This window comes from Lithobates pipiens, unplaced genomic scaffold, assembly GCF_037356315.1.
Source record: "Lithobates pipiens isolate NorthernLeopardFrog02 unplaced genomic scaffold, aLitPip1_a1.2 Scaffold_8, whole genome shotgun sequence".
NCBI lineage: Eukaryota > Metazoa > Chordata > Amphibia > Anura > Ranidae > Lithobates > Lithobates pipiens.
Window position 1 is genome coordinate 270,611,395 of NW_027507903.1, and position 26,000 is coordinate 270,637,394.

The 26,000-nt window shown below is 42.4% G+C and overlaps 1 protein-coding gene across 1 annotated transcript in view; it reads right to left on the reverse strand.

The window, feature by feature from the left end:
* Positions 1-26,000, reverse strand: part of PPM1H (protein phosphatase, Mg2+/Mn2+ dependent 1H) — a 257,714-nt gene that overhangs the window by 115,167 nt on the left and 116,547 nt on the right. The window contains exons 2-3 of the mRNA XM_077471978.1: positions 14,346-14,511; positions 5,700-6,044 (exon numbers count right to left, since the gene is read on the reverse strand). Of these exons, the coding sequence (XP_077328104.1) occupies positions 5,700-6,044; positions 14,346-14,511 (511 nt within the window). The remainder of the gene's footprint in view (positions 1-5,699; positions 6,045-14,345; positions 14,512-26,000) is intronic.

The following is a 26,000-nucleotide window of genomic DNA, read 5'->3' on the forward strand; positions in this document are numbered from 1 at the left end:
ACAGTCTCGGTAAACATGTAAGTACACTGTCTACATGCATATTCTTATGAATATTGTATACTGTCATTCTTCTATGTTCCTGTATATACAACTAAACAGTTTGTTAATGCAGGGCTCGACAAAACCCGGGCGCCAGGTCGCATTGGCGACTAGAAATAGCGACCTCGCGCCTGGGGCAGCACAGCTGGGGGTATCCTGTCTCTGTGGACCCCCCCAGCGTGATCGCGTCGGGCCGTTCCGCCGGCGGCCGAAAATTTAGGCCGCGGCTTTGAGGCCTTCTGCGGTCCTATGATTCCTTATGGAATCTGGCGCCCTCTTGTGGTCGCCGTTGGTATGACAAACCAGCAATGCCTCTGCCTGTTTTATATTACCTGCCTCTTCTTCCCTTTATTTAGAACCCCCTAAACATTATATATATTTTTTATTCTAACACCCTAGAGAATAAAATGGTGGTTGTTGCAATACTGTCTGTCACACCGTATTTGTGCAGCGGACTTACAAGCCCACTTTTGTTGGGAAAAATTATTTAGTTAATAAAAAAATAAGACAACAGTAAAGTTAGCCCAATTATTTTTTATATTGTGAAAGATAATGTTACGCCGAGTAAATTGATACCCAACATGTCACGCTTCAAAATTGCACCCGCTCATGGAATGGCGACAAACTTTTACCCTTTAAAATCTCCATAGGCGACGTTTAAAAAAATTCTACAGGTTGCACGTTTTGAGTTAGAGGAGGTCTGGGGCTAGAATTATTGCTCTCGCTCTACCGATCACGGCGCTACCTCCTATGTGTGGTTCGAACACCGATTTTATATGCGGGCAGGACAGGGCGCGTTTAAAAATTATTATTTTTTCTGCTTATTTTAACTTTTTTTTTTCCCACTGTTCTTTTAAAAAAAATGTTGTGTCACTTTTATTCTTATTACAAGGAATGTAAAAATCCCTTGTAATAGAAAAAGCATGACAGGTCCTCTTAAATATGAGATCTGGGGTCAGAGAGACCTCGGATCTCATATTTACACTAAAATGCAATTGAAAAAAAAATTGTCATTTGAAAAAAATTTATAAAATGTCCCTCTAAGAGCTATGGGCAATGACTTGGAGACGGGGGGGGCGGCGACGGCGGCGCTGCTATCTTCCCCTCACTCGTCTCCATGTCAGGCCAGGGACAGGTCCGGATCGCCGTCACGGACCTGGCTCCTAACTTTTTAAGCTGGCTCCTAGATTCCAAGCAAATTTGTCAACCCCTGTGTTAATGCATTATAGACACATGAATGATTCTCTTACGTACCTCCCGAAAAAGGAGATGAAAAACTCAGAAACGCGTTGGGTCAATCATAAGACAACAGTATCAATCATTTTGGTGACTGTTTCAACTCGTATGCATGTCTGTTAAACATTCTGCCTTTTTATTCTGTATTTCTTGATACATGTATGTTACCAATAAACATTTATATTTTTCTATTTATATGAATTTCTGTGCCATAAAAGTCCAGTTAGGGTTCAATTCTCTTCTCTTTTTTTGGGGGGGGGGGGGGAATTACACTTTTCAAACATCGCTTCTGGGTCATTAACAGGAAGAGGACATCAGTGAAGCCTGGAATACATGGAGGGGGGGAGTCCGGTCCAGTACAGCTGCTTCCATCTGACAGCTGGCGTGACAGATATACGCTCCTGGCAGCTGCCGGGAATGTGTGTAAAGCCAACCCCCTAAAACCACTGCCATAGATTCTACTGCAATGGCAGTCAAAGGGTTAAATCACCTCACATTACATCACTCACCATCCACCGCAGGGGAGGGCTGGCAGCCCTAGGCCAGGGGGCAAGTCCAGTCAAGTGGCCCATATAATCAGTGGTGGCAAAGTAAAAACAGACTAAGGTTTTCACTGATCACAAAGGTGGGGGGGAGGGTCAGGGAGGACAATGTGGCCCCCCATCGCCCATGGAGGACCTGTACCACCATGGCCTCCAGGAACTAAAGTGCAAACAAGTCCTTGTATGAATCCCTCAGAGCTGAGGACCTGACCCCCTCAGACCAAACTGTGAGGGACTACAAGTCCAAGCATTACTGCCTGAGATTTAAGGATTTGACCCCCCCAACTAGTGAAGGACTACAAGTCCCAGCATGAACCCCTGAGATCTAAGGATGTGTCCCCTTAGGTCCTGAGCTCTAAGGGGTTCATGCTGGGACCTGTAGCCCTTTACTTTTTATCACATATAACGATAGCGGCCAGCAGTGGAACAAACGCATCTTGGCCAGCAGAGTCACTTTGTGAGTAAAGCTATGCCACACAGAGACACTGCTCCACATTTCCCTGCACAGCGAGAGAGAGACCCTGCTCCACATTTCCCTGCACCTGATTAGAGCCATAGGCCCTAATAGGCTTCAAAATAGGGTGGACTCAGAGCGCAGAGCATTGCACTTGGAGCCCACCCAGGTGTATTAGAAAAGCAAATGAATATATGCTTTTTTTTAACACTGAATCAGCTCTCCACCAATCAGGATAGCGCAGGTCTAATACCCATCACCTGATTGGCTGGAAGGTCTGGCGCTTCTATTGGACATCTACACACAGCTCACCCCCGTCATCTGCTGCCTGACTCGCCACCAAGATGCGGTAAGTGGCAGTCAGAAAGCGAGCGGGCAGGGGTTGTGCTGGTTAAATGCTGCTGGGGGGGGGGTCGCTGCGGCTGCATTTGATGGGCACAATGTGGCTGCAATTGATGGCCACAATGTGGCTGCATTTGGTGGGCACAGTGAGGTTGCATTTGGTGGGCAAAGTGAGGTTGCATTTGGTGGGCAAAGTGAGGCTACATTTGGTGGGCACAGTAAGGTTACATATGTTGGTCACAGTGAGGTTACATATGTTGGTCACAGTGTGGCTGCATTTGGTGGGCACAGTGAGGTTACATTTGGTGGGCACAGTGAGGTTACATTTGGTGGGCACAGTGTGGTTGCATTTGGTGGGCACAGTGTGGTTGCATTTGGTGGGCACAGTGAGGTTACATTTGGTGGGCACAGTGAGGTTACATTTGGTGGGCACAGTGTGGATGCATTTGGTGGGCACAGTGAGGTTACATTTGGTGGGCACAGTGAGGTTACATTTGACCGGGGGGAACATGCAGGAAGACAGTGAGATCAGCAACACTGCAGCACACCAGTGTGAGCCCACATCATAGGACCAGCTACTGCACATTGTGCTGAAAGAAACTTCCTTATCTGCAGAGGGGGGAGAGGCTGGTCACAGCTCACTTACTTGGAAGGACCCAGCACGAGGCTCAGTCATCACAGCTTCCACAGCGTCCCATACAAAGCACTGTTTGCTCTGTTTAAATGTTCCCGCCCACACATCCTATTCAGACGCAGCACACAGGCTGCTTAGAGTGTGGGTGGGCACAGAGAGAGAGGGGGCTGGAGGAGGCGGAGCGGATCCACCCTCTTCCATTCGGCTGTGCTCGCAATGGACACAGACTGTCAGCTCAGAAGTCGGGGACAGCACTGTGACATGACAGATGTCCACTCACAGCACAAACGTTCCTGCACTTCTGGGCTGTTATCCAGCCCCGTCAGCCTCCCTCCTGACCGAGCAGTAACATGTGGCCAACTGCGGAACTGCACATCGTGTGCAGTTCCCAGCTCAGCTGGCAGCACATCAGCCTTTTTATAGGGAATCAGAGCAGCCCAGGGGGCAAATGCATCCCTGCCCCCTATCCCAGCCCGCCCCTGAATCACCGTATCCCTCTATCCCCATGGATAAATTACAAGTTAGGCATATATACATCTGTGGCAGCTGAAGTCTGTCCTGCTTTTAATTCAGAAGATACGATTGCTTGTAAGAATTTCAATTACTGCCTTGCTGTCCCTGCGCAACATGTTTGGCCTTACGAGGGGGTAAAAAATAAAATTATTAATGAAAAATTTTAATCTGTAAAATATAAACAGAAAATGTTAGTAGTGGAGGGTGGGAAAATGGCTGGGTTTAGATCAGAGCTTGGTTCTCGGCAATACCAAATCTCAAATTTTTGCCCTTTCTACCTTGTTTAAAAGATAGCCCTTGTCACAGGTCCCAGAAGGCTGTGCGACAATTTACAAGGCGTAGTGCAATTTGCGCACGCGCAGTGAGCAGCTGGCTGTGAAGCTGCAGGGAGTCACAGCCGGCTGCCCACAATAAAAACATGCTGGCACTGGGTACCGAACGCTGTGTTATGGGTATTTTTGTAGTGACTTTTATAGCACTAATATTGTGCAACATTTTAGTTACATGTGCTGTTTTAGAAGCTAGGGCTTCCCTATTGATATGCAAAACCCGTCAGACTGGATGTCAGGCTACAGGATATGATTTAGCAGGAAATTAAGGGTAGGAGAAAAGGACTTTGAACAGGCCATGTGTTTAGACAAAAAACAAAACAAAAAAAACCCGACTTGTTCTGGAACACAAAGAAGACACCATTGTATTGTGAGACTTTGGGGGGGTTTCTAGCTAGACTCTGCGCAAGAAGCCATGAGAAGAATCCACCGAAAAGGAAGATCCAAGTTAAGTAGCCGATTAGTATACTTATGCCCATCCCATACATTGTGCATGCTTATTTTTTTTTCAGAAGGGTAGATAGTTTGCACATTGTAGAATTTTTTTTATACTTTGCAAGCTATAAACTGTGTATCCTGCAGTTGTATTTGGAGCTTTTCCATTCAGTAATGCAAATTAACATACTAAAAAGTTTTAAGCTTCCTTGGCTTATTCTGCAAAGAATCTTTAATAAACACCAAGCAAAACAATTGGGGGCTCGTCCGGGATTTTGGCTAAAGCTCAACTGAAGCACATATGTTATTCTGTGGTGTGTTATGTTGCTTGTGCTAAGGAAAATTCTGTTTACACTGTTCAGCAAGAGTAAGGCTGCAGAAGTTTCTGGTGTCCAGGAGGAGAAGATGTGCACCCTGCCTATCTGGACAGGATACAGTCAGTAGATGCCTGTTGAAAAGGAGCTTGCTAGGTATGCTTCTCCTTTGAACATAACTTGGGGTGAGGGAGTCTTGGATTTTTCCTCAGATTTTAGTCTTAAAACTTTTGAGTTCAGTAAGCGAGAGATGTGGGCTTACTTCAGTGGGAGGGTGTCCATGGACATCCACCAGTGATCGTGAAATTTCATAACTATGAATTTTTTTTTTCTAAAATTATCGGTCTTTTAACGTTTGTTTAGCAAAAAATTAAAAACCCAGTGATGGTTAAATACTACCAAAGGAAAGCTCTATTTGTGTGAAACAAATTATAAAAATGTCATATGGCTACAGTGTTGCATGACCGCACGATTCTCATTCAAAGTGTGACAGCGCTGAAAGCTGCAAATTGGCCTGGGCAGGAAAGGGTAAAAGCGCCAGTAGGCAAGTAGTTAAGCAACGAAGTCAATATCCACGTATAGAAAAAGCTTCTTAAATTCCTCCTAATGTTTAGCGACCAGCCTTCAATTTTATTTGGGAATGAGCAGTCAGAACAATAAATGATAGTTTCTGATTGATGTGGGTCACTGAACTTTGCAATTTGCTTTATTGTCTAAACCTGTAGAAGTCTTGAAAGCTTGCATTTGAAACATTTTCAATTATCCAGCAAATAGTACCACTCTACTTTTTCTATGTATCTGCATTATAGATATGAAGATCTATGAGTAGAAACCTTTATACTCAGCTTTGAATGTCCTTACCATTTCCTTAAAGGCATTTTCAAGCGCTCCGATGATCAGACTCTCATGTGGAACTTTTTTCTCTGTAAAGAAGCGTGTAGGAGGTGTGCTTGGAGAGCCTGGTGCACCAGTGGCCCCACGTAATGAGGCAGCTCTAGTCAGAGTCCTGCTATTAGTGGATGTTGTTTCTGGATCCTCCCCTAGACATGTGGGAGGTAAAACCGCTGAGTTCTTCAGGATTTCTACAATGTCCTGTAGCTGATCCGTGATATGGTGATGGAGAAGCTTTGATGCTACAACAGCTGCTCCAGCACCTGCATGTCCATCAAATAGGGCCCAATACTGAAAGGTTATTCCATCCACCTCCTGAAAAGAAACAAATGCAATTAATGAGTAGATAGACATTAAGTTAGAAAAGTCAGCCTAAAAACTCACATTTATTGCCTACTGAAAGCACTTATCACCTACAATTGCAAGTATGACACAAGGGGGACACAATGATCAAGAGGTATAGAGGGGACACAATGCTCAAGAAAGCCTTTGCACATTATGTTATTTCCATTACTAAAACAGCATGGTAATAGCATAATTACTGGCTGTACTTTTAGATCTTGGACCACATTCTTTATTCACTGTATAAAAACTTTCCTTTCCATGTCAGAACTAGTTCTGTAAAGACACTCGCTGCTCCAGGCTTCTCCCATAGGGGACTACAGAAAATCCATAGAAAGTACAGGCCGGCAACTCGACAGCTTCTCCATAGAAAATATTTATTTGAGCATTACAGCAATAACATAATTTTAAAAACTGACGCGTTTCGGCCTTAGGACTTCATCAAAAGCATAGGAGACTACAGCTCATAGGTTTTTAGCCTATTGTGTCTGATAACACGCAATTCTCTTTTATTTTATGTGATCGCTTTATGTACCCATCATGATTGGTGGTTTGTACATTTTATATTTTTTAATACCTTTTTATTTAGATTAATGCACTGTGTGGAGACCCTTTTTCTATCTTTTCTCCCTTATGATTTGACTCGCTGATTGGATGTCGTTTGGAGAACTATATATACTTTCCAGTTGGTGACTGACCTAAGGATCAGGCACATCTTATCGGAGTTTCCAGTGTGTATTATCCACCTTTCATCATTTCTGATGTGGTTGTGGTCCTCATCGAGGGCCTGCTGGATTGGATTGTCTAAATGTCTGTCTGACCCACCGCTATACGGCGTGTGTGTCCATCCTCTGTGGTAAGTGTACCCATTCTCTCTGTTGTTGTATATGCATATCTGAAGGCTACATGGAGAAGTCTGCTTACCCATATTCATCGTCATCTGAAGAGGCATCACTCCAAGTTCTTTTCAAATAAGACTATACAGTACTTGGAGGAGCTTTTGGTCGCACTTCTTGTCCATTACGGACTTGTTATTGGTTTCTGTCTCGCAGGCATTTTTCAATATCAGTTTTACGCTATATATGAATTTCTTTTTTCACCCTATATTAATAAATTTATTGTGTATTTGTATAATGCTTTTTCTCACCACCGAGCAGTTATTCTTTTAACACTTATCCCTGGGGGGCCACTCTGGGGATTCTGAATTTTTCACAAGCGCTGCATTTTAGATCTTTTAAATTTTTTATACACAATTCACTATATTGTTGATGCTAGCTGCTGATTTTCATTGTCCTTTAGATTTATTAGTAGCGCAACTTCCAACCTCTTTGCTGCTGGACAGAGAAAGGAAAGGCAGCAGATGCATAAGCTTGTTTAGTACTCTGTTCTCTCGTCCTATTAGCATGTCCCTTGCTAACACATGCAGCACAGCTGATTGGCTCCATGTGCTGCCTTTCCCTAGTCTAAGCTCTGTTGTACATAAACTGCAAGTTTACAAATACCAGGTCTAATTCCAGTACTTATACTGCTTAAATTTAACAAAATGCAATTAATGATGTATTAATAAAAACAGAGCTTCAATTTTTGTCTTTTATAACTATGCAGTAGGGCAGGCAATAAATACTATAAGTCTGCTGATGGAAAGTCAAGTGGCAACAAAAAATATTTCTAGATTTCTCTTTTTGTGTTTTACTATTTTTTTTTTTTTTATGTTTCAATATTTTTATTAAAGGTTTTCAGTACAATACAAACAAAAGTCTCAGTAATGCGGTAAAGTATTACATCTATCACAATGCACAATGGGGTAATGCACCGGCCACTTCCTCAGACATGCTGGCGGCGGCGAAATAGGTTCCATAACTAAAGCTAGTACCGCTAAATGAGAGATTTAAAGAAAACAAAGAACAGTAAGGAAGAGAGGAAAGACCCAATAGCAGGGGAAGAGAAAAGAATAGAGAATAGAAAAAAAGTGGAGAAAAAGGGGGAATGGGGGAGAGCTGGGAGGGAGGGGGGGGGGGGAGCCGTAGTCCTGGATCCTCAAATTCTTGCTACCATGGTAGCGTTAAACAGCATGCGTCCCGGGATCATTAGTTTTTTTTTTTTTTTTTAAAGCACAATTTTCATAATTAATTCTAGAGCTGAGTAACTCGGTAATATAAAATATTCTAATATATAACAGAAAACATAATAAAAAGGGTGCTCAGTTCTAGCATTTTAGCTAATCACTATGAACAAAATGATCCTATCTCAATTTCCTGTGTTATGGGTTTGTCATATTGTGGCATGCTTCACCAGCTGAAAAAAATGCCATTTCATCTATGTTCTTTATCAGTTAATTTGTTTTTGAAAGGAAGGCACCGTAAGTGTAGGGATGAAACCGACTTACTGGAACCGATCATTTTCTTGACACCGACATACTGAGCTATATCATTATGATTTAGCCTTTGGAGCAGGACAAGGCAAAAAAAATAAAAAATCGAACATTATCAAATTTTTCTGAAACATCTGAAATTAAAGCAGTTGAGAGTAATGTACAACAGTATCGAAACATACAATATCCACTCTAAAGAACCTTGGCTACAGAAAAATAGATGTTTTCTGAAGCATTTAAAATAATATATGTTCAAAGTGTTGTACAGATGATAAACAGAGGTCACCTGGAAGTAAAATCCAAAGTATAATTGGCAGCTTTGTAAAATAGAAAAAAATACAATTTCGGCATACTTATATGCTGTATTCTTCACTTGTTATAAAATTCTGTAAATTCTCAGCTCACATAATATTTCTTAACTTGTGAAAAATATGGGTAATAAAAGGGAGTATAAAGATCACCTTTAATCAGGTAATAAGATTTTTCATTTTTTTTTGCAGCCTCTGCACACTTTTCTTTCTCATCCATGGAGGGACATAGGAATTAGTAAACAGTCTGATCATACGGCCAGCTACAGGAGGTTAGGACACTGGCAAACAAAAAATTAAGCCAACTCTAAAATTCCTCCTTTACTTGGCAGGTCTCAGTTTTTGGCGAGTGTCTTAAGAGGTTGGATGTGTTTTTGTCAGCTCTTCTAAATTAAAATTCTATTTTTTGATAACTTTCCTTGTTTTGTGGCATTTTTAACCTTGGTGACTTCAATCAAGATTCCTTGCTACATTGAGACCTGAGCTGGTCTCTATATAGCAGCTATTCCGATTGCCATTTCCTCAGCTCTAGCTTTCGGGGCTGCTGGACTTGATGTTTAGACTAGTCTGGAATGTGGCCTTCGGGCACTGGTCTTTCCAGACCACAGTGTACTGTGATTTTGCCTTCTTGGGGATTCCTATCTTATATGTTGGCAGGAGAAGCCCACAAACATATTCTTCTGGGATACGGCGCTGCTGTATTGCCAGCATGCGTAGTAACAGCACGTAGCGGCGCTGGAAACTACACAGGCTGCCATCACAACGGGTGTCATTGTCAGAAGTGCCCACCCCCTTGTTATGGCAACCCAGCCCTCGCCGCTGTCCAATGACTCCTGGGAAATGATGACACACATCTCCCCAGAGCAGTAGCGAGCAGAGGAAAATGACGTCATGCGCCGTGGTGAGGAAGGGGAAGATTAGAAGGGACCACATAGCAACAGGCATTAAAAAGTCAAATAAAAAATAAAAATAAAAAAGAGATTTTGTTCAAATGTCGTTAGGTTATTTGCTGCACAGTAATGTCAACTGTTTTTATGAGTGGAACTCCGATTTAAAGCTAAAAGATCAAGCATTGACAACATCCACTGGGTGAAGTCCCATGCTCTCTTTCCTTCTTCACATTGGGCCTAGTTGCATTACCGCCATACAAACTTAACATGTCTTCATTAAAATACACAGAGGACAGTTCTGCTGTCAAGTCTATCATCCCCTAGTGTTTCTGGGGGCATTTACACTGTATCCTCGGAAGGAACAGACACTTGTAATCCAGAACCTGGGACCCTGTTATAGGGTTGCCATCATCAGAGTCTTCAGTTCTACTGGGTGAGGTCGAGACCTCATCCAAGTCCACAGTGGCCTTCATGTTCACTCAGGGCTTCCTGTTAATTTGTGCTCAGCTAATGGGGCATCCTTTCCTCAGAGGCTCGAAGTGAACTCCAATTCCATCCCCTGCAGATGGTCTCTGACCCCCCTGAGCTATAAATCAAACTAGGCTTGTGGCCTCTGTTACAAATTCAGAGTCCCAAGAGTCTGTTTTTTGAAGACACTGTTTTTGAGGCAGCAATGTCTCCTGCCATTGACTCAAATTTACAGGGGGGGGGGTGGGGGTGACTAACCTTAATGATGCAGTGCTTATTACTCTTCACCTGCGGGATCAGCTGTGCCAGGCCATGGGTCATTTAGACCTTTCCACTACATCTGCTAAATGAGTCATTCTATGTGGACTGGAAACACCTTGAAGTGTCTTAGGCCTTGCATGAGAGTGTCAGAACTATTACCATTTCAGAGGGAACCTGTGGTCAGTTCCCATCATAGATAAATCACTAAACTGGTTGGGGGTGTGTTCACCTTTTCGACACTGCACTGGCAGGCAGTTAGAGTCCCTCTTTAAATCCCAGTTTGAATTAACTTATTTGCCCCATGTTGGTGGTAACTTTAACATGTCAAATAGTGTCAGAATAGGTAGACTCCCTCAAAAGGGATCCCTCCACTGCTACCGTAGGCCCCTGTTGTATAGTGTGGCTGAAGCAAATGTCTGGAGCCTTGTGTTTCAGAAGCGATGGCGTGTTACAAAAGCATCTAAGCATGTGTTCCATGAGGGATGGATGTCTATACAGATGCCCAAGGTTCCATTCGGGTACCTCCTTCTTACTTGGGAACTTATCCCATTATTTTTTTTCAGTTTTTTTTTTTTACCACATCAGTTTGATTTTCTATTGCTTTCTTTCCAGGTGTTTTGGCGGAATTCTGGTTTTCAAAGCCTCTTGCTGGTTCAGGCTCTTTACTTTTGAAGGAGTCATTCCCCTTAGCAGTGATCTCTTCCTTTCTGGTCCTGAGCATCAAACTGTTCCTCTGTGGCCTTTTATTGGTTGTTGCCAGTTTCCCGTCTTGCAGAGGGCTTAACCTCTGATTCAGATTTGAACATTAATCCTTCAGGTAGTTCTGAGTTGCAGGCAGTTACCAATCCCTTATCATGGGCTTGTCAATGGCTGTTGCCCACTCTTCAGTTGGAATGTAATTGGACATTACAACCGATTCTGAATTTCTGTATTTTTCAGTGGACAAGAAACATAAGAAACACTGTTTCATACGATAATCTGATTGTTAGTACACAGCTGTTTGAAATTTTTCAAAAGGAAAAAAAAACTAAAATGTTTTCTCATACGATACCAGATCATACAGTCTTCATTTAATCAGTACAGTATTTGTTCAAAAATACAATACAAATACACAACACATGACATCACTTCCGAATTTTTATTTTTATGAGAATTTTCGTACCTTAGTAACCTATTCATTTTCGATATGGAGATTAGCTCCCCAAAAAAAAAACAACAGACAATTGTTCGTCTGATAATCTCATTGTGTGTACTAGGCTTTACTGTAAAATCCTTTTGAGGAATTTGAGGGACACACAGGCCCCACTGATTTTCGCTTGCTCTTGGTACTTCTCTCTCAAAAAACTGTGGCATGCTGGGTAGGGAAGAGGTTATAGTGGGACTGGCTTACAATTTTTCTAGAGAAAGATTTTACACTAATAACAAAAATCTTATTAGTGTGTGTAGTGTGGGATTGGAAAAAATAAATAAAACCCATCACTCACCTCCAGGCTGCTGCAGCTATCCCCCGTCTGCTCTGATACCAAGAACCGAGTGATCACATGATCGTTGATCACTCAGTTCTCGGTCTGCTCAGAGTGCAGTGACTGTCTGCCTCAGCTCTCGGCTTTGCCCCTCCAGCATGCACTGAAGTGCCAGGCAGGGGAGGGGGCGGGAACAGCTGGCTCCAGATCTTAGCGGTGACCTGAATATGATCTAAGCATATGTTATATCTAAGCATAATGTTATACCAAGTTACTTGATATAACATTACAGGCTTAAAGCCCTTTAGAACTTTCATTCCAGATTGTTCAAAACAAAAATGTAGGTAGTTATTTTAATAATTTGTCCCCCGTCACCATGCTGTACAGAGGGACCCTTGCTCCTGCCCTCTGGGAGCCTGTAGGAAGGAAGAGGCTTGCTGATTGCACAGCTACAGGTATGACCCAGTAGGGGATGTGTCAGACCTCCACAGCATTCCGATGGGGATGCGGCTTTATTACTTAGATTGCGACTGCTTTCTAAAGAAAACAAACCTTAAGAATTTGCACACCTATGGTTTTGATACACCTATAATGTATTTAGAGGATTTAAACTGAAAGTTCAGCTGGGCTTTAAATAAAAAAATTTAAAGTCTGGTGAACCGATATACCGCAGAAATATACATTGCTGTGAAAAAGTATTGGACCCCTTTCTGATTTTTTATTTTTTTTGCATATTTGTCACATTTAAAAGGACTCAGATTAAACTAATTTTATTACACTAAGATAACCCGAGTAAATACAAAATGCAGTTTTTAAACAATGGTTTCATGAAGGCAAAAAAGCTGTCCAAACCTATCTGGCTTTATGTGAAAAAGTAATTGACCTCTAAACCTAATAACTGGTTGTGCCACCCTTGGCGACAACAACTGCAATAACTGGCAATGAGTTTCACATTGCTGTGGAGCAATTTTGGCTCACTCTTCTGTGCAGAATAGTTTTAATTCAACCACATTGGAGGGTTTACTAGCATGAACGGCCTGTGTAAGGTCATGATACAGCATCTCAGAGACTAGGCCACTCCAAAACCTAAATTTTGCTTTGTTTGAACCAATTGGAGGCGGACCTGATGTTGTGTTTCGGATCATTTTCCTGCTGCATAACCCAAGTGCACTTGAGCTTGAGGTCACGAACTGATGGCCGGACATTCTCCTTTAGGATTTTCTGGTAGAGCTCACAATTCATGGTTCCATCAATTATGGCAAGCCATCCAGGTCCTGAAGCTGCAAAAGTAGCCCCAGACCATCACGCTTCTACCACCATGTCTGACTGTTGGGATGATGTTCTTGTTATGAAATGCTGTATTTATTTTATGCCAGATGTAAACGCACACCTTCCAAAAAAGTACATTTTTTTGTCTCATCAGTCTACAGAATATTTGCCTAAAAGTCTTGGGGATAATCAAGATGTTTTTTGGTAAATGTGAGATGAGCCTTTGTGTTCTTTTTGGTCAGCAGTGGCTTTGGCCTTGGAACTCTTTCATGGATGCCATTTTTGCCCAGTCTCTTTCTTATTGTTGAATTATGAACACTGATCTTACCTGAGGCAAGTGAAGCCTGCAGTTCTTTAGATGTTGTTCTGGGTTCTTTTATGACCTCCTGGATGAGTCCTCGTAATGCTCTTGGAGTAACTTTTGTAGGCCAGCCACTCCTGGGAAGATTCACCACTGTTCCAAGCCATCTTCATTTGTGGAGAATGGCTCTCCCCGTGGTTCACTGGAGTTCCAAAGCCTTAGAAATGGCTTTGAAACTCTTCCTAGATACATGTACATTACTTTGTTTCTAATCGGTTCTTGAATTTTTTTAGATTGTGGCAGGATGTGTGGCTTTTTGTGATCCGTTAGCGTGCTTCACTTTGTCAGACAGCTTCTATTTATGCGATTTATAGATTCAACAGGTCTGGCAGTAATCAAGCCCGGGTGTGGCAAGTGAAATTGAACTCAGCTTTCCAAAAAATTGTGGTTAATCACAGTTCATTCATGATTCAGCATGGGAGGGGGCAATTACTTTTTCACATAGGGACAGGCAGTTTTGAACAGCTTATTTCCTTTAATAAATGAAATAATAGTTTAAAAACTGCATCTTGGATTTACTCGGGTTATCTTTGTGTAATAATACAATTTGTTTGCTGATCTGAATCATTTAAGTGTGAGAAATATGCAAAAAAAAAAAAACATTTGTTCTCATTACACAAAATGTCACTCTGGATTGCTTTTATAATTACTTTGCAAACCATAAATAAGGAATGGAAAATATTAGCAAATAACTAATATAATCTACAATTACAAGGATAATTTCAATTTTCCGTTATCAAGAGTTTTGATTACTGTATATCCGCTGGAGCTAACTGATTACTCATACTTCCATGGTATAGGACGGTTTGCAAGTGGCACTTAAAATAACAGAGTTAGTGGATGCATACTTTGCACCTGCATTACATACAAAAAGGGCACTTACTGAGCCTTCTCTTAGCTGTAAGCCTTCCCCATTAGGTAGTGATGATCGGCGCTTGTTTGATGAAGACTTGCTTGGGGTGGACTGGATTCCAGCTTTCTTCTTCACAAACATCACTTCACAGCTTGCTTGATCTTCATTGTGTGTGCTCTTCCCTGCATTTATTACCCTGAAAATAACAAATACTTAACGGTTATGCACTTATTTCCCTCCTTTTAACAAGTTGGAAAATCTCTGCGCAATAATAAGTGCTTCAAACATCAGAAATGCTCATCGCCATCTCTTAGGGGTACCCTTAATGGCTTGGCTCCTACATGGGCATTGCATGGAGTTGTGTTAGAGCAGGATCAAGATGTTTATAGTCAGCCTAAGTGCATTATTTAAGTGTTATGAAAAGGGGTTGTAAAGGTTTGTTTTTTTATTTTCTAAATAGGTTCCTTTAAGCTAGTGCGTTGTTGGTTCACTTACCTTTTCCTTCGATTTCCCTTCTAAATGTTTTTTTTCTGTGTCTGAATTTCTCACTTCCTGTTTCTCCTCAATAAACTTCACACCATCATCCGAGCGGTGTTTAGTCAGCCAGAACAGCTTACTGAGGAGGAACGAGAAGTGAGAAATTCAGACAAAGAAAACAAGAAAAAAAACATTTAGAAGGGAAAAATCGAAGGAAAAGCTAAGTGAACCAACGCACTAGCTTAAAGGAACCTATTTAGAAAATAAAAAACCCTTTGCATTCATTAAGAAAATCACACCTGGAATGTATCTTTAATATCACTGTAATCATGCACTAAGGCTGGCCATAAATATCCTGATCCCGTTCCAACATAACCCGTGCAATTCTCATGTGGGATTCAGCTTTAAGAATCACTAAGCTACAATCAAATACATTTTTGGCTTTGGGTTTAATACCTCTTTAAAGTGTACATCGTTAAAATTGCATAAAAAGCATTCACATATTAATATAAAATTCAAAAGGAATTTCCAATCATTTTGTAAAATAATACTTGGTGAGCCTGGCATCGAGGTCCTTGTTCGTGCATATCATAGGGTGACAATGTTTTATCCCCGTTTCCCAAATGTTCTTCGGCATGCTCATCCTGCCATACACTTCCACAGTGGCGACTACAAGCTGCAGTGTGTATGCACATTGCACAGACATGGTCCACTGTTACAATCAAAAAGCCCTCCCTAGGGCACCATTAGCACCTGAGCGTAGCTGGAACAGGTTGTCGTGCCTAGGGCATCCTATTCACTTGAATGGAGGGCTCTATGCGTGATAAAGGCCTCAAAAGTAGCCCCAGAACATTTTTGGCCTTGCAGCAGGCGTTTTTTACAGTGTGCTTTTGGCGGGTTTGTAGAGTGTTTTGTCACACAGCAATATGCGCGTCTTCTACCCATGCTTGGAGTGCCATTAACAGTTTAAGTGTTCCTAAACCCAGGGCCCTGCATTCTTTAGATCTGGTCTCCCACAGTACACAGAACATGGAAATGCTATTAATTTAGTAAACTTCTAAATAGCCTTTCTCATCAACAGTATATAGCAGTCTTATGACTTCTATCAGTGGTTAAAGCTTGAAGGAGGAGTTTTCATTCTCCCCTGATTGTCCTATGAGGCTGCAGGACCCTTGACCATCTCTCTGAAACAGTGCCGATTGGCCCTGTGCTGATCACATGCACCCTTCCCAAGAAAAAAAGAAAACACCCATACACACCAAACTGAGCATGTGCAGAGTTTCCCCAAGGCTCTGTACAATCAGGAGATGGATTGGGGACAGTGCAGTGGAAGAAGGAGGGAGGATCAGGAAAGGACAGGATCAAACAGCCTTTTTACAAAATTAAGAGGATTAACCCCTTAAGTTCCACAGTGAATATAACAAGCATGCTTTACTGCATGAAGACTGATTTTACTGTTGTGGGTTTAGTAACATTTTAAAGTGTTTATAAAGGGGAAGGACATTTCTGTCAGTTTTTTTTAAGTGTTTAGGAAATGCACAGATATGAATGCAGCCTGGGAGTAGCACATGCTGGGTTCACACGTGTGCGGTCAGAGACAATACATGCTATATCTGTGCGATGCAAATTCAGCCATAGAAACTGTAATGGCTGAAATTGCATCACATTTGCACCCAAATGGTGCAGGACCCTTTTTTTGGTCCACACTGGAATAGGATCACAAGGGGTTTTCACACCTATGTACCATTTGACAGTTCGCACTGCGATCTGTGAACCGATCTGGGGGTTTCAATAACTTTACATTGACACCCCCAGCAGTTTGCAAATGTCAGTGTGGACCAGTGTGCCATTCAGGTGCGATGCAGGAATCGGCACTGAATCGCATGGTTTCCTGCATCGCATCAGCGTGAACCGGCAAAGAAGCTGTCTGAAGCCGTAGACTGGAAACGATAAAACCAATCTTGCCAAAAGGAACACAGCAACAAAAAACCTGAATGACGTAACCCTTCCCCAAGTGCTTTACTTGTCTGTATATGAACATATGAATGCCTTCTACTATCTATGACCCCCCCTGGGCTTAATAGCAGAAAGCGCCGTTGAGACATGGTCCATGCCTAACAGCTTCTGCACTTTGTTTACCAGTTGTGTACTAGATTTCGGACAAAATACAAATGATTTCTCTTCCATCACTTCCCACTTTGTTATCTGATCTTACAGAATCTCTTGGCTTAAAAAAATAAATAAAAAAAAGACGCTATAACTTAATTCATTGGAAATCAGCCTTAAGGCAGCTTTTGTATGCTATATGAGCAGTCACTGCTCAGCTTTTCAACTTGGAGCTGTAGATTTAAGCTGTGCTTCTGTGTGTTGTCATCATTCCAGTACTTATGTACAATAAAATGAAGAAGAAGAAATGCTAGAACCCGATTCACGTAGCTGCAATAGCACCTAAAGCATGCACATTACTGACTGAGGGGCCACTTTAGCATGCGTCAAGTGCTAATACAATGAATTAGGCTAGGTTCACACTGATACTACATGACAGTCATACCACTGTCATCTACTTTGCTCTACGACATCAGTCCTACATCGGTCCTACACCCATCTGACTTGAATGAACAGGATACTACTTTGATCTGACTTTGTGATAGTACGACATGTCCTTTGACCAATTAAAACAATCCCAGTGTGACAAATGCCTTTCACTGCTGCTGTAATCATCATGTCGGATGTCATAAATCGTATGTTTAGGACAAGGATCCTACTTTGAGCCAACTTCAATGATATTCAATGAGCTGAAGTAGGACCAAAGTCAGACCAAAGTAGTGCAGGGAGCATTTTCAAAAGTCGGACCGACTTGTGTCAGACTAGTTAAGACAGCTCTCATAGGGAAACATTGATTTTTCACACGTCGTGAGCTCGCAAAAATTGGAGCATTTGCAGTACCAGTGTGAACTCATAGGGCCTAATGATTTAAAAAGTTGCTAGGTCACTTGCTTATGAATTCACAACACCCAGAAAGCATAGGTACTTTTGTATAGATATTAAGATAACATTATAGAAATGAAGATGTAGCAACCACTAATTACAAAAATATTGCAACAATAAAGAATAATATCAGCACTGTTGAGAAGCAGCAAATGAATAATCACTCAGGGTTGAGTGATTAGTACTAACCAGAGCACCTCGTCTGTAATGGTGCTTATTGTCACTGTTAACATTGAGGACCTGAGACACATGGGATATCTGACTCCGTTCTAGGACAATTGTTTATAGGTTTGCTAGTGCCTTTAATGTTGGTCATCCAGGAATACCATCTGTGCTCATTTTCTTACCATCATGTTAAGATAATTTACAATTTGGTCTATCACAATGATCAGCACGGTGGGTGTGCCGATTTAACACCAATTTGGTGGCTGTTGTACCTACCACTAGTTTAATTGCCCTTTGTCTTCTATGGGATTTGTGATCAGTGTCCATGAAATTCCCATAAGTAAAATGGTGTTTGCGGCGTCAGCTATTTGAGGCTCAGACCGAGGCTTGGGTATGCGTGTCTACTATTTATAGCTGTACGTCAGTATGCAGCCTATGGCCCAGGACGATGTCAGACTTGTGACTAAACGCGCAGGGAGGAGCAACGTGCTGACGTCACCGCGCTGCTCCACGTCCCGTTTGCATAGGCGTTGGTATTTGTTGCTGGCTGGCCTTTTTATTGCTCTTTATATTGGAGCTCTTCATGCTTGTAAGTGATACTACTTTTTAATTAATAAATACCACCTGGTTTTACCTATGGTGATCCTTTTCCATGTTTATATGTTATATTTATTTTTAATTTAGATATATGGTTTTGAGAGCGCAGCTCACTTTGAGTTGCAGCTCCAGTGGTAGTTTTGAAACATTTATATATATATATATATATATATATATATATTTATTTATTTATATTTTGATGATTTTAATACACATTTTATATTGATCAAAAACATTTGATTTACCTAAAGGGGTTGTTAAAGGTTTGTTATTTAGATTAATAAAAAAAAAAAAACGTGGGGTTGATTTACTAAAACTGGAGTGCAAAACGTGGTTCAGCTCTGCAGATAAACAAGCTTCCAGGTTTTTTAGTCAAAGCTTATTTGAACAAGTTGCATTTAGAAACCGATTGGCTACCATGCACAGCTACACCACATTTTGCACTCTCGGTTTTAGTAAATTAACCTTATGGTATACTTACCTACTCTGTGCAAGGGTTTTGCACAGAGTGGTCCTGACCCTCCTCTTCTCACTCCTCCCTGCATCGAGTGTCACCTTGGAGACCCACATTCCAAGGGGGCGTCCGCTGAGACAGGACTCGGCCCCGCCCCGGTTCCCGTGTCACTGGAGCAACCAATGGCTGTGCTGCTATCAATCTAACCAATGAGGACCCGAGACAGCGGCTGGAGCTGCTGTGCTCCTCCCTGTCGTGGGAACAATTGAGTTCAGATAAAAGGGGGCTCTAGGGGGCTGCTGCACTACAGGAGGTTTTTCACCTTAAAGCGGGAGTCCACCGGGACTCCGCGTTTTTTTTAAAAGCCAGCAGCTACAAATACTGCAGCTGCTGACTTTTAAAATAGTTACACTTACCTGTCCAGCGCGCCCGCGATGTCGGCACCCGAAGCCGATTTGTAGATCGTTTCTCGGGTGCTGCCTCCGCCATCTTGGGTATGGGAATCAGGAAATGGAGCCTTTCGGCTTCATTTCCCGGTTCCCTACTGCGCATGCGCGAGCCGCGCTGCGCAATAAGGACGGTCCCCGCTGCCTCTGGGATCTGTGTGTTTTCCCAGCAGGCAGCGGGGCACTTGCGGAAAGGGGCGGACACTTGCGGAAAGGGGCGTAATCTACGCCCCTTTCCGCAGAGAGCTATCCCGGAAGTGGGTGCATTTACCTGGATTATCCAGGTAACTGCACCCCCCCTCCCCCCTGAAAGGTGCCAATTGTGGCGCCGGAGGGGGGGAGGATTCCGATGAGCGGAAGGTCCATTTTAGGGTGGACCTCCGCTTTAATGCATTACAACCCCTTTAAAGTATAACTAAAGGCAAAACTTTTTTTTCAGTTTTGGACAGAGTAGAGAAGGATTAGAACACCTGGCAGTTTTTAATGCTTTCTGTGCCCCCATTAGAGAGATTCATCCATTCATCTATTTGTCCTGTTTACCTTTATCAATGAAAGTCAAAGTAAAAAAAAAAAAAATCTAAAATCTTAGGTTGTCCCCAGAAAAGTAATAGTAGGTAAATCTTCCAATAAGGACACTAGTTCTGGTGACCTAGAGGTCCCAAAGAAATTCCCTTAATTTGCAGGCATTTCATCTCACTTCCTGTTTGGCTATGGGACAGGAAGAGAAGGAAAATCTCTGCAATGTGACACAGATGGCGGAAAAAACCCAACAGGGGTTATAACCCTCCCTTAAAAGCTTTGCCCATAGTTCCACTTTAACCCCCTACAGGCTGCCCGCAGTTATAAGTCGGCTGTTTGACGTTTAATACCTTTGTTATGGCAGCAGATAGCTGCCATAACCCCAGTATCTTTTTAAACAGTGGGCGGTCTGCTTTCAGATAAAAGTGGTCTGCGGATTCACTGCAAGATCACTTATCGGCGGTGGGATACTGACCATATAACCAGGTGAAAACAGAGGGAAAAAATCCTAAAAAAGAAAACTAATGCAGCCACCACATCTGATGATTGTAAGCTGCAAATTAATACATTTTTGGTTTTGGGTTTAATACAGCTTTAAGCTTATGTGAGGTAAAACGGGTATCAAAGTATAACTTCAAAACCTTAATGCACACTACAAAACGTCTCCCAAGCACCCCCCTTCATGACCAGGACATTTTATGCCATTCGGCACTGTGCTACTTTAACTGGTAATTGCTATCTCATGCAACTCTGTACCCAAACTAAATTTATATAATTACTTTCACACAAATAGAGCTTTCTTTTGGTGGTATTTGCTCATCACTGAATTTTTCGATTTTTTTCAATGTATAAACGAAAAAAAAAAACTGAAAATTGAATAGTTCGAATCTCGGCTGGTTCCTAGAACAGTGTATGGCCGGCCTAAGAATTGGTAAGCTGCAATATAATAAATGTTTTCTTTTGGGTTTAATATTGCTTTAAGAAGCATTGGTTACCAGGCGCCTGGGCTTGTCCAACCTGTATTATGTAGACATTCAAAAGCCTGATGGCTGCTGCTGGGCATGGCCATCTGGGATGTGATGTCAGTAAGTAAAGAGGGGAGTAGAGGAGCTTGACCAGCACAGACATTAATAAACTACTGGGAATGAAAGACAGGTGCAGCGCTCAACGACAGAGCCACTATCCGAGAGATAATAGAACCCACAGGCGGAGGGTGCTCTGGCTCGTATGTCCTTTAATCATTACAATAGCTTCAAACTAGTGATAGAGTCGGCAACTCCAAAGTCTATATAAATTACTTTATTAGCTTACATGATAGCACCTTGCTGTGACTAAGGGCCGGTTCACACTGCGGGCGATGCGAGGCGACACGACTCGCCTCGTCGCTATCTTACAAGTCGCCCCCGTTCTGTACAATGGAACCGTTCTGAGAGGAGCGACTCGAGTCGCTCCGACTCAGAAAAAAGGTTCCTGTACTACTTTCGGGCGACCTCGGGGCGACTTGCATTGACTTCTATACAGAAGTCATCTGCAAGTTGCCGCTGAGGTCGCGGCGAGGCAAGTCGGTTGTCGCCTCGCATCGCCTGCAGTGTGAACCGGCCCTAAGGCTACCTGCCGAAACATGTTATCCTTCTTTTAACCCCTTGCCGCTGAGTGTACTCGGCTTTGGGGGTTATACCGAGATGATGGCTGCAGCTGCAGGCATCATCTCGGTACTGTTGTTTAGAACAGCCGATCGGCTTTGCAGGGATAACAACCGATCTAACTAAAAGCTGCTTGATTGTTATCCCGAAGGAGAATGAGGGGACGTCCCCCCTCTTGCCGCTCTTCCCGGGGCTTCCGGCGGCTAGTGAGAGACTGGAACGAAGCCAAAAAAGGCTTCGTTCCAGTCTCCTGGATGTAAACACAGAAGAGACGTCATGATGTCACTTCCTGTTTACTCGACTGCCAATTTTAAAAAATATACAGTATTCAGATACACCGTTTTCGGTGATCTGAATACTTTGAAGTGCAAAGGAGGGATTGGAGGTCTTTTAGACCCCCGATCCCTCCATAAAGAGTACCTGCCACCACCTATTACTGTCACAAGGGATGTTTACATTCCTTGTGACAGCAATAAAAATGATCACATAAAAAAACAAAAAAAAAACAAAAAAAATAAAAAAACACAATTTAATAATATAAAAATAAATAAGAATTTTTTTTTCAAAGCGTCCCCGTCACCGCGAGCTCGTGCATGAAAGAAAACGCATATGGAAGTTGCGCCCGCATATATAATCGGTTTTCAAATCACACGTGAGGTATTGCAGCGATCGTCAGAGTGAGAGCAATTCTAGCATTAGACCTCCTCTGTAACTCGAACCTGGTAACCGTAAAAAAAAAATTTAAAGCATCGCTTATGGAGATTTTTTAGGTACCAACGTTTGTCGCCATTCCACGAGTGCATGCAATTATAAAGCGTGACATGTTTGGTATCTATTTACTCGGCGTAACATCATCTTTCACATTATATAAAAAATTGCCATAACTATACTGTTTTTGTTTTGTTTTTATTCATGAAAGTGTCCCTTTTCCCAAACAGTTGCGTTTAAAACACCGCTGCACAAATACCATGTGACATAAAATATTGCAACAATCGGCATTTTATTCTCTAGATTCTCTGCTAAAATATTATATATAATGTTTGGGGGCTCTAAGCAATTTTCTAGCAAAAAATAGGGATTTTAACTTGTAAACACCAAATGTCAGAAATAGGCTTAGTCATGAGAGGGTTAAACTCGCCATCATGTAAGCTAATAAAGTAATTTATATGGAGTTTGGAGTTGCCGACTATCACTTGATTAATAAAACATCTCTGGAAAGAGCAAAGGGCTATAACGTGCAAAGAAAGAGTTGTGGTAAGGAATTGACTAGTAAAATTTGCCAGCAATTTCAGAGACAATTAAAAAAATAAAAGCGTGTTTAATACTTCCTAATACTTCATTTTTTTTGTACTTTTTTTAAAATTTGGTGATGGGGGCTCTTTAAAGTGTAGCAATACTAGTTGTATATATTAACTAGAAGCTCTCACACACTATGATGTATACTTACTATAAGGTCTCTTGCACATGAAAATACTGTACAGTACATGCACTACTTTTTGTGAGGTCTAGCACTGTACACGGATCGCATTTGAATCGCAAAGTGTTCCTGTGCGATTCACCGTGTGAACTAGCCCTAAGGGTTTATCTCTGTTGTGTGCTCTCTCTTAGTGCCTATACAGTTTGCTGTATATATTCACTAACATTGTTTGGCCTATTAGTTGAATTCTCACAGCACCCAGGGTCTAAGACAGCTAAGCAAGCTTGGGGCATGGCTGACCTTGACAGGTCCAATTTGTGCCTCCTTCCAAATGCCTCAGACACTGGCTTGACGGGACAAGCTATAAGCTGCAGAAAGCCTCTAATTAGGAAGGACAACAATGACCATGTAAGGCATAGATGGGTCACACAGATGCAGCTCTTTGGCAGTAAAAATCTATGCAGGAGGACAGATTACACTATTATAAATCGGCCTATCACGGCATTCTGAAGGATAGCTCATTTAATAGCTCAACAGTCCCCTAAACAAAATTTTAGCATTGCTGTCCGATAATTTTTCCATAGCATTTTAACTGTCCTCCGGGGTATGACCACATGTACACCTGTCTAGGCAGTGAGTCCCCTTTTCGCCTTCCAGTTGAACCCAGAGATAAATTATATACTTAAACTATCCTAAACTCTGTCACAGCGTTCAGGGCCTGGAAGAACCAAGGTAGTGAGAAGGCAAAAAAACAATTGAAGAGCCCACTGGCTCAAGTTAGCCTACTCAGAACAGGCAAGTCTACCCTCCAGTAGAGCTGCACGATTCTGGGAAAAATGAGAATCACGATTCTTTTGCTTAGAATGAAGATCACGATTCTCAAAAAACTGTTTTATTTGAAAAATTTACAGGCAGGGTATCGCTGAGTATTGGCAGGGTATTGCTAGAGTATTGACAGGGTATTGCTAGAGTATTGGCAGGGTATTGGCAGGGTAAGGAGGGATGGCTGCTTCCATCTCTGGATCTCTCCCCTCCACTGTACAGATTAGTACAGAGGGGTAGAGAGAAAAGGCGTCATGACATGACGCCGGTTTGTTTACAAGTGATCGCGCCATCTGAGCGATCACAGTGTAAACAGCGTGCTGTTTCCCGGCCACTGTACCCGCCCACAACCAGGCAGCGGCACGCCACATCGCACGCTCCAATGACTGACGTCAGTTCCGATGGCTGACGTCAGTTCCGATATCCGCCATTTGCGTTCCACGCTGGTTACGTGGAACAGGCAGCAAAAATCTAAAATCGCGGGTCACCCAGAACTTGGATCGTGTGGGAGGGGGTGAATCGAGATTGTGTTCGTTTCGCGATTAATCGCGCACCTCTACCCTCCAGTGGGTTCTCCAACAGGTTGCCAGAATAAGACGTGCATATATGGAAGGAGCGCCAGATCAAAAGATAAGAGTCCAACTTAATTTATTGTTCTTTTGTTAGGACACAGCCAACATGTTTAGGGGGTCAAATGACCTCCTCCGTTTATCAGGGCTGTTCATGGAAGCTGGCTGCTGGATTAGGATTCCTGGTCAGCAGTATCGGCATCAGTCAAAACACCTTATTTTGGGATTTGTTATTTTGACTGCTGATGCAGATACTGCTGGCCAGGAATCATAATCCAGCAATCAGCTTCCCTGAACAGCCCTGAGGAAGGGGAGGGGGGTACCTTTGACCCCCAGAACGCATTGGCTGTCTTAACACAATAGCAATAATTTCAATTTGCACTCTTATCTTCTGGTCTGGTGCTCCTTTCATATATGCACATCCTTTTCTAATTTAATTCAACATAATACCACCAACTTCTAGAGGGATGAGGATGAGTGGAGCAGCAAAGACTACAGAGGGAAAGATGTGGCTAGCACATAAATAATGTTACCATGCCATACAGGACAATTCCCCACTATATGGCATTAACAGTACCACAATGGTTTAATTCTTCATGCTCGGCTAGCCGTGCTCCAAGAACAAGGCTGCTATAGCTAAGTAGTAGCTTTAGTCGCATTTCTTTAGTAGTGCCAAGACTATTGCAACTCCCTTCTAATAGGCCTACCTCTCCATTGGCTATCCCCTCTTCAGTCTATCATGAATACTGCTGCCAGACTCTTCTACCTTAACAACTGCATAGCGTCTGCCACACGTCTCCGCCAATTACTACACTGGCTTCCGACCGCCCAGCAACTTAAATTCAAAGCACTAACAACATACAAAGCTGTTCACAACTCTGCTCCAAGCTACATCACCAATCTTGTCTCTGAATATCACCCAAACTGTCCTCTAAAGACCCTGCTCTCAAGCTCCTCCCTTGTCTCCTCATCCCATGCCCGTCTCCAGGACTTCTCCAGAGCCTCTCTCATGTTCTGGAACAATCAACCTTAATCTGTCAGGCTATGTCCTACTCCTTAAGGTGAGCCCTGAAAACTCAGTACTGGTGGCAGCGAAGCAGTACAAAACATGATGGAGCCTCCTCCATGTTTCAAAGTACATACAATGTTCCTCTTTCAAAGCTTCATTTTCTTCATGTGTGACCATAGAACTGATGTGACTTGCCAAAAAGCTCCAGTTTTGTCTTATCTGTCCGAAGAGCATTCTTCCAGAAGCATTGTAACTTATAAAAAATTACATTTTGTTAATTCCAGTCTGTTTTTTATGTTTATCCTTTAACATTGCAGTTCTCCTCCATTTGAGCCCACTGGTGTACCTTGATCTTGGATTTCAGCTTGCATTTCTTTGGAGGTTTTCCTTGGCTCTCACCATTTGCACTATCCTCTTGGTCAATCTGAGTTTGATTTATCTCTTGCAGCCATGTCTAGGGATGTTGGCTACAATCTCACGGACCTTTACCTTTCCGAATTAAGCCTAGGTTCACATTGCTGCAGGTTTCTAACCGGGTAATGCAGTCACACTTTGTGTGGATTCCTGCACTGATGACAT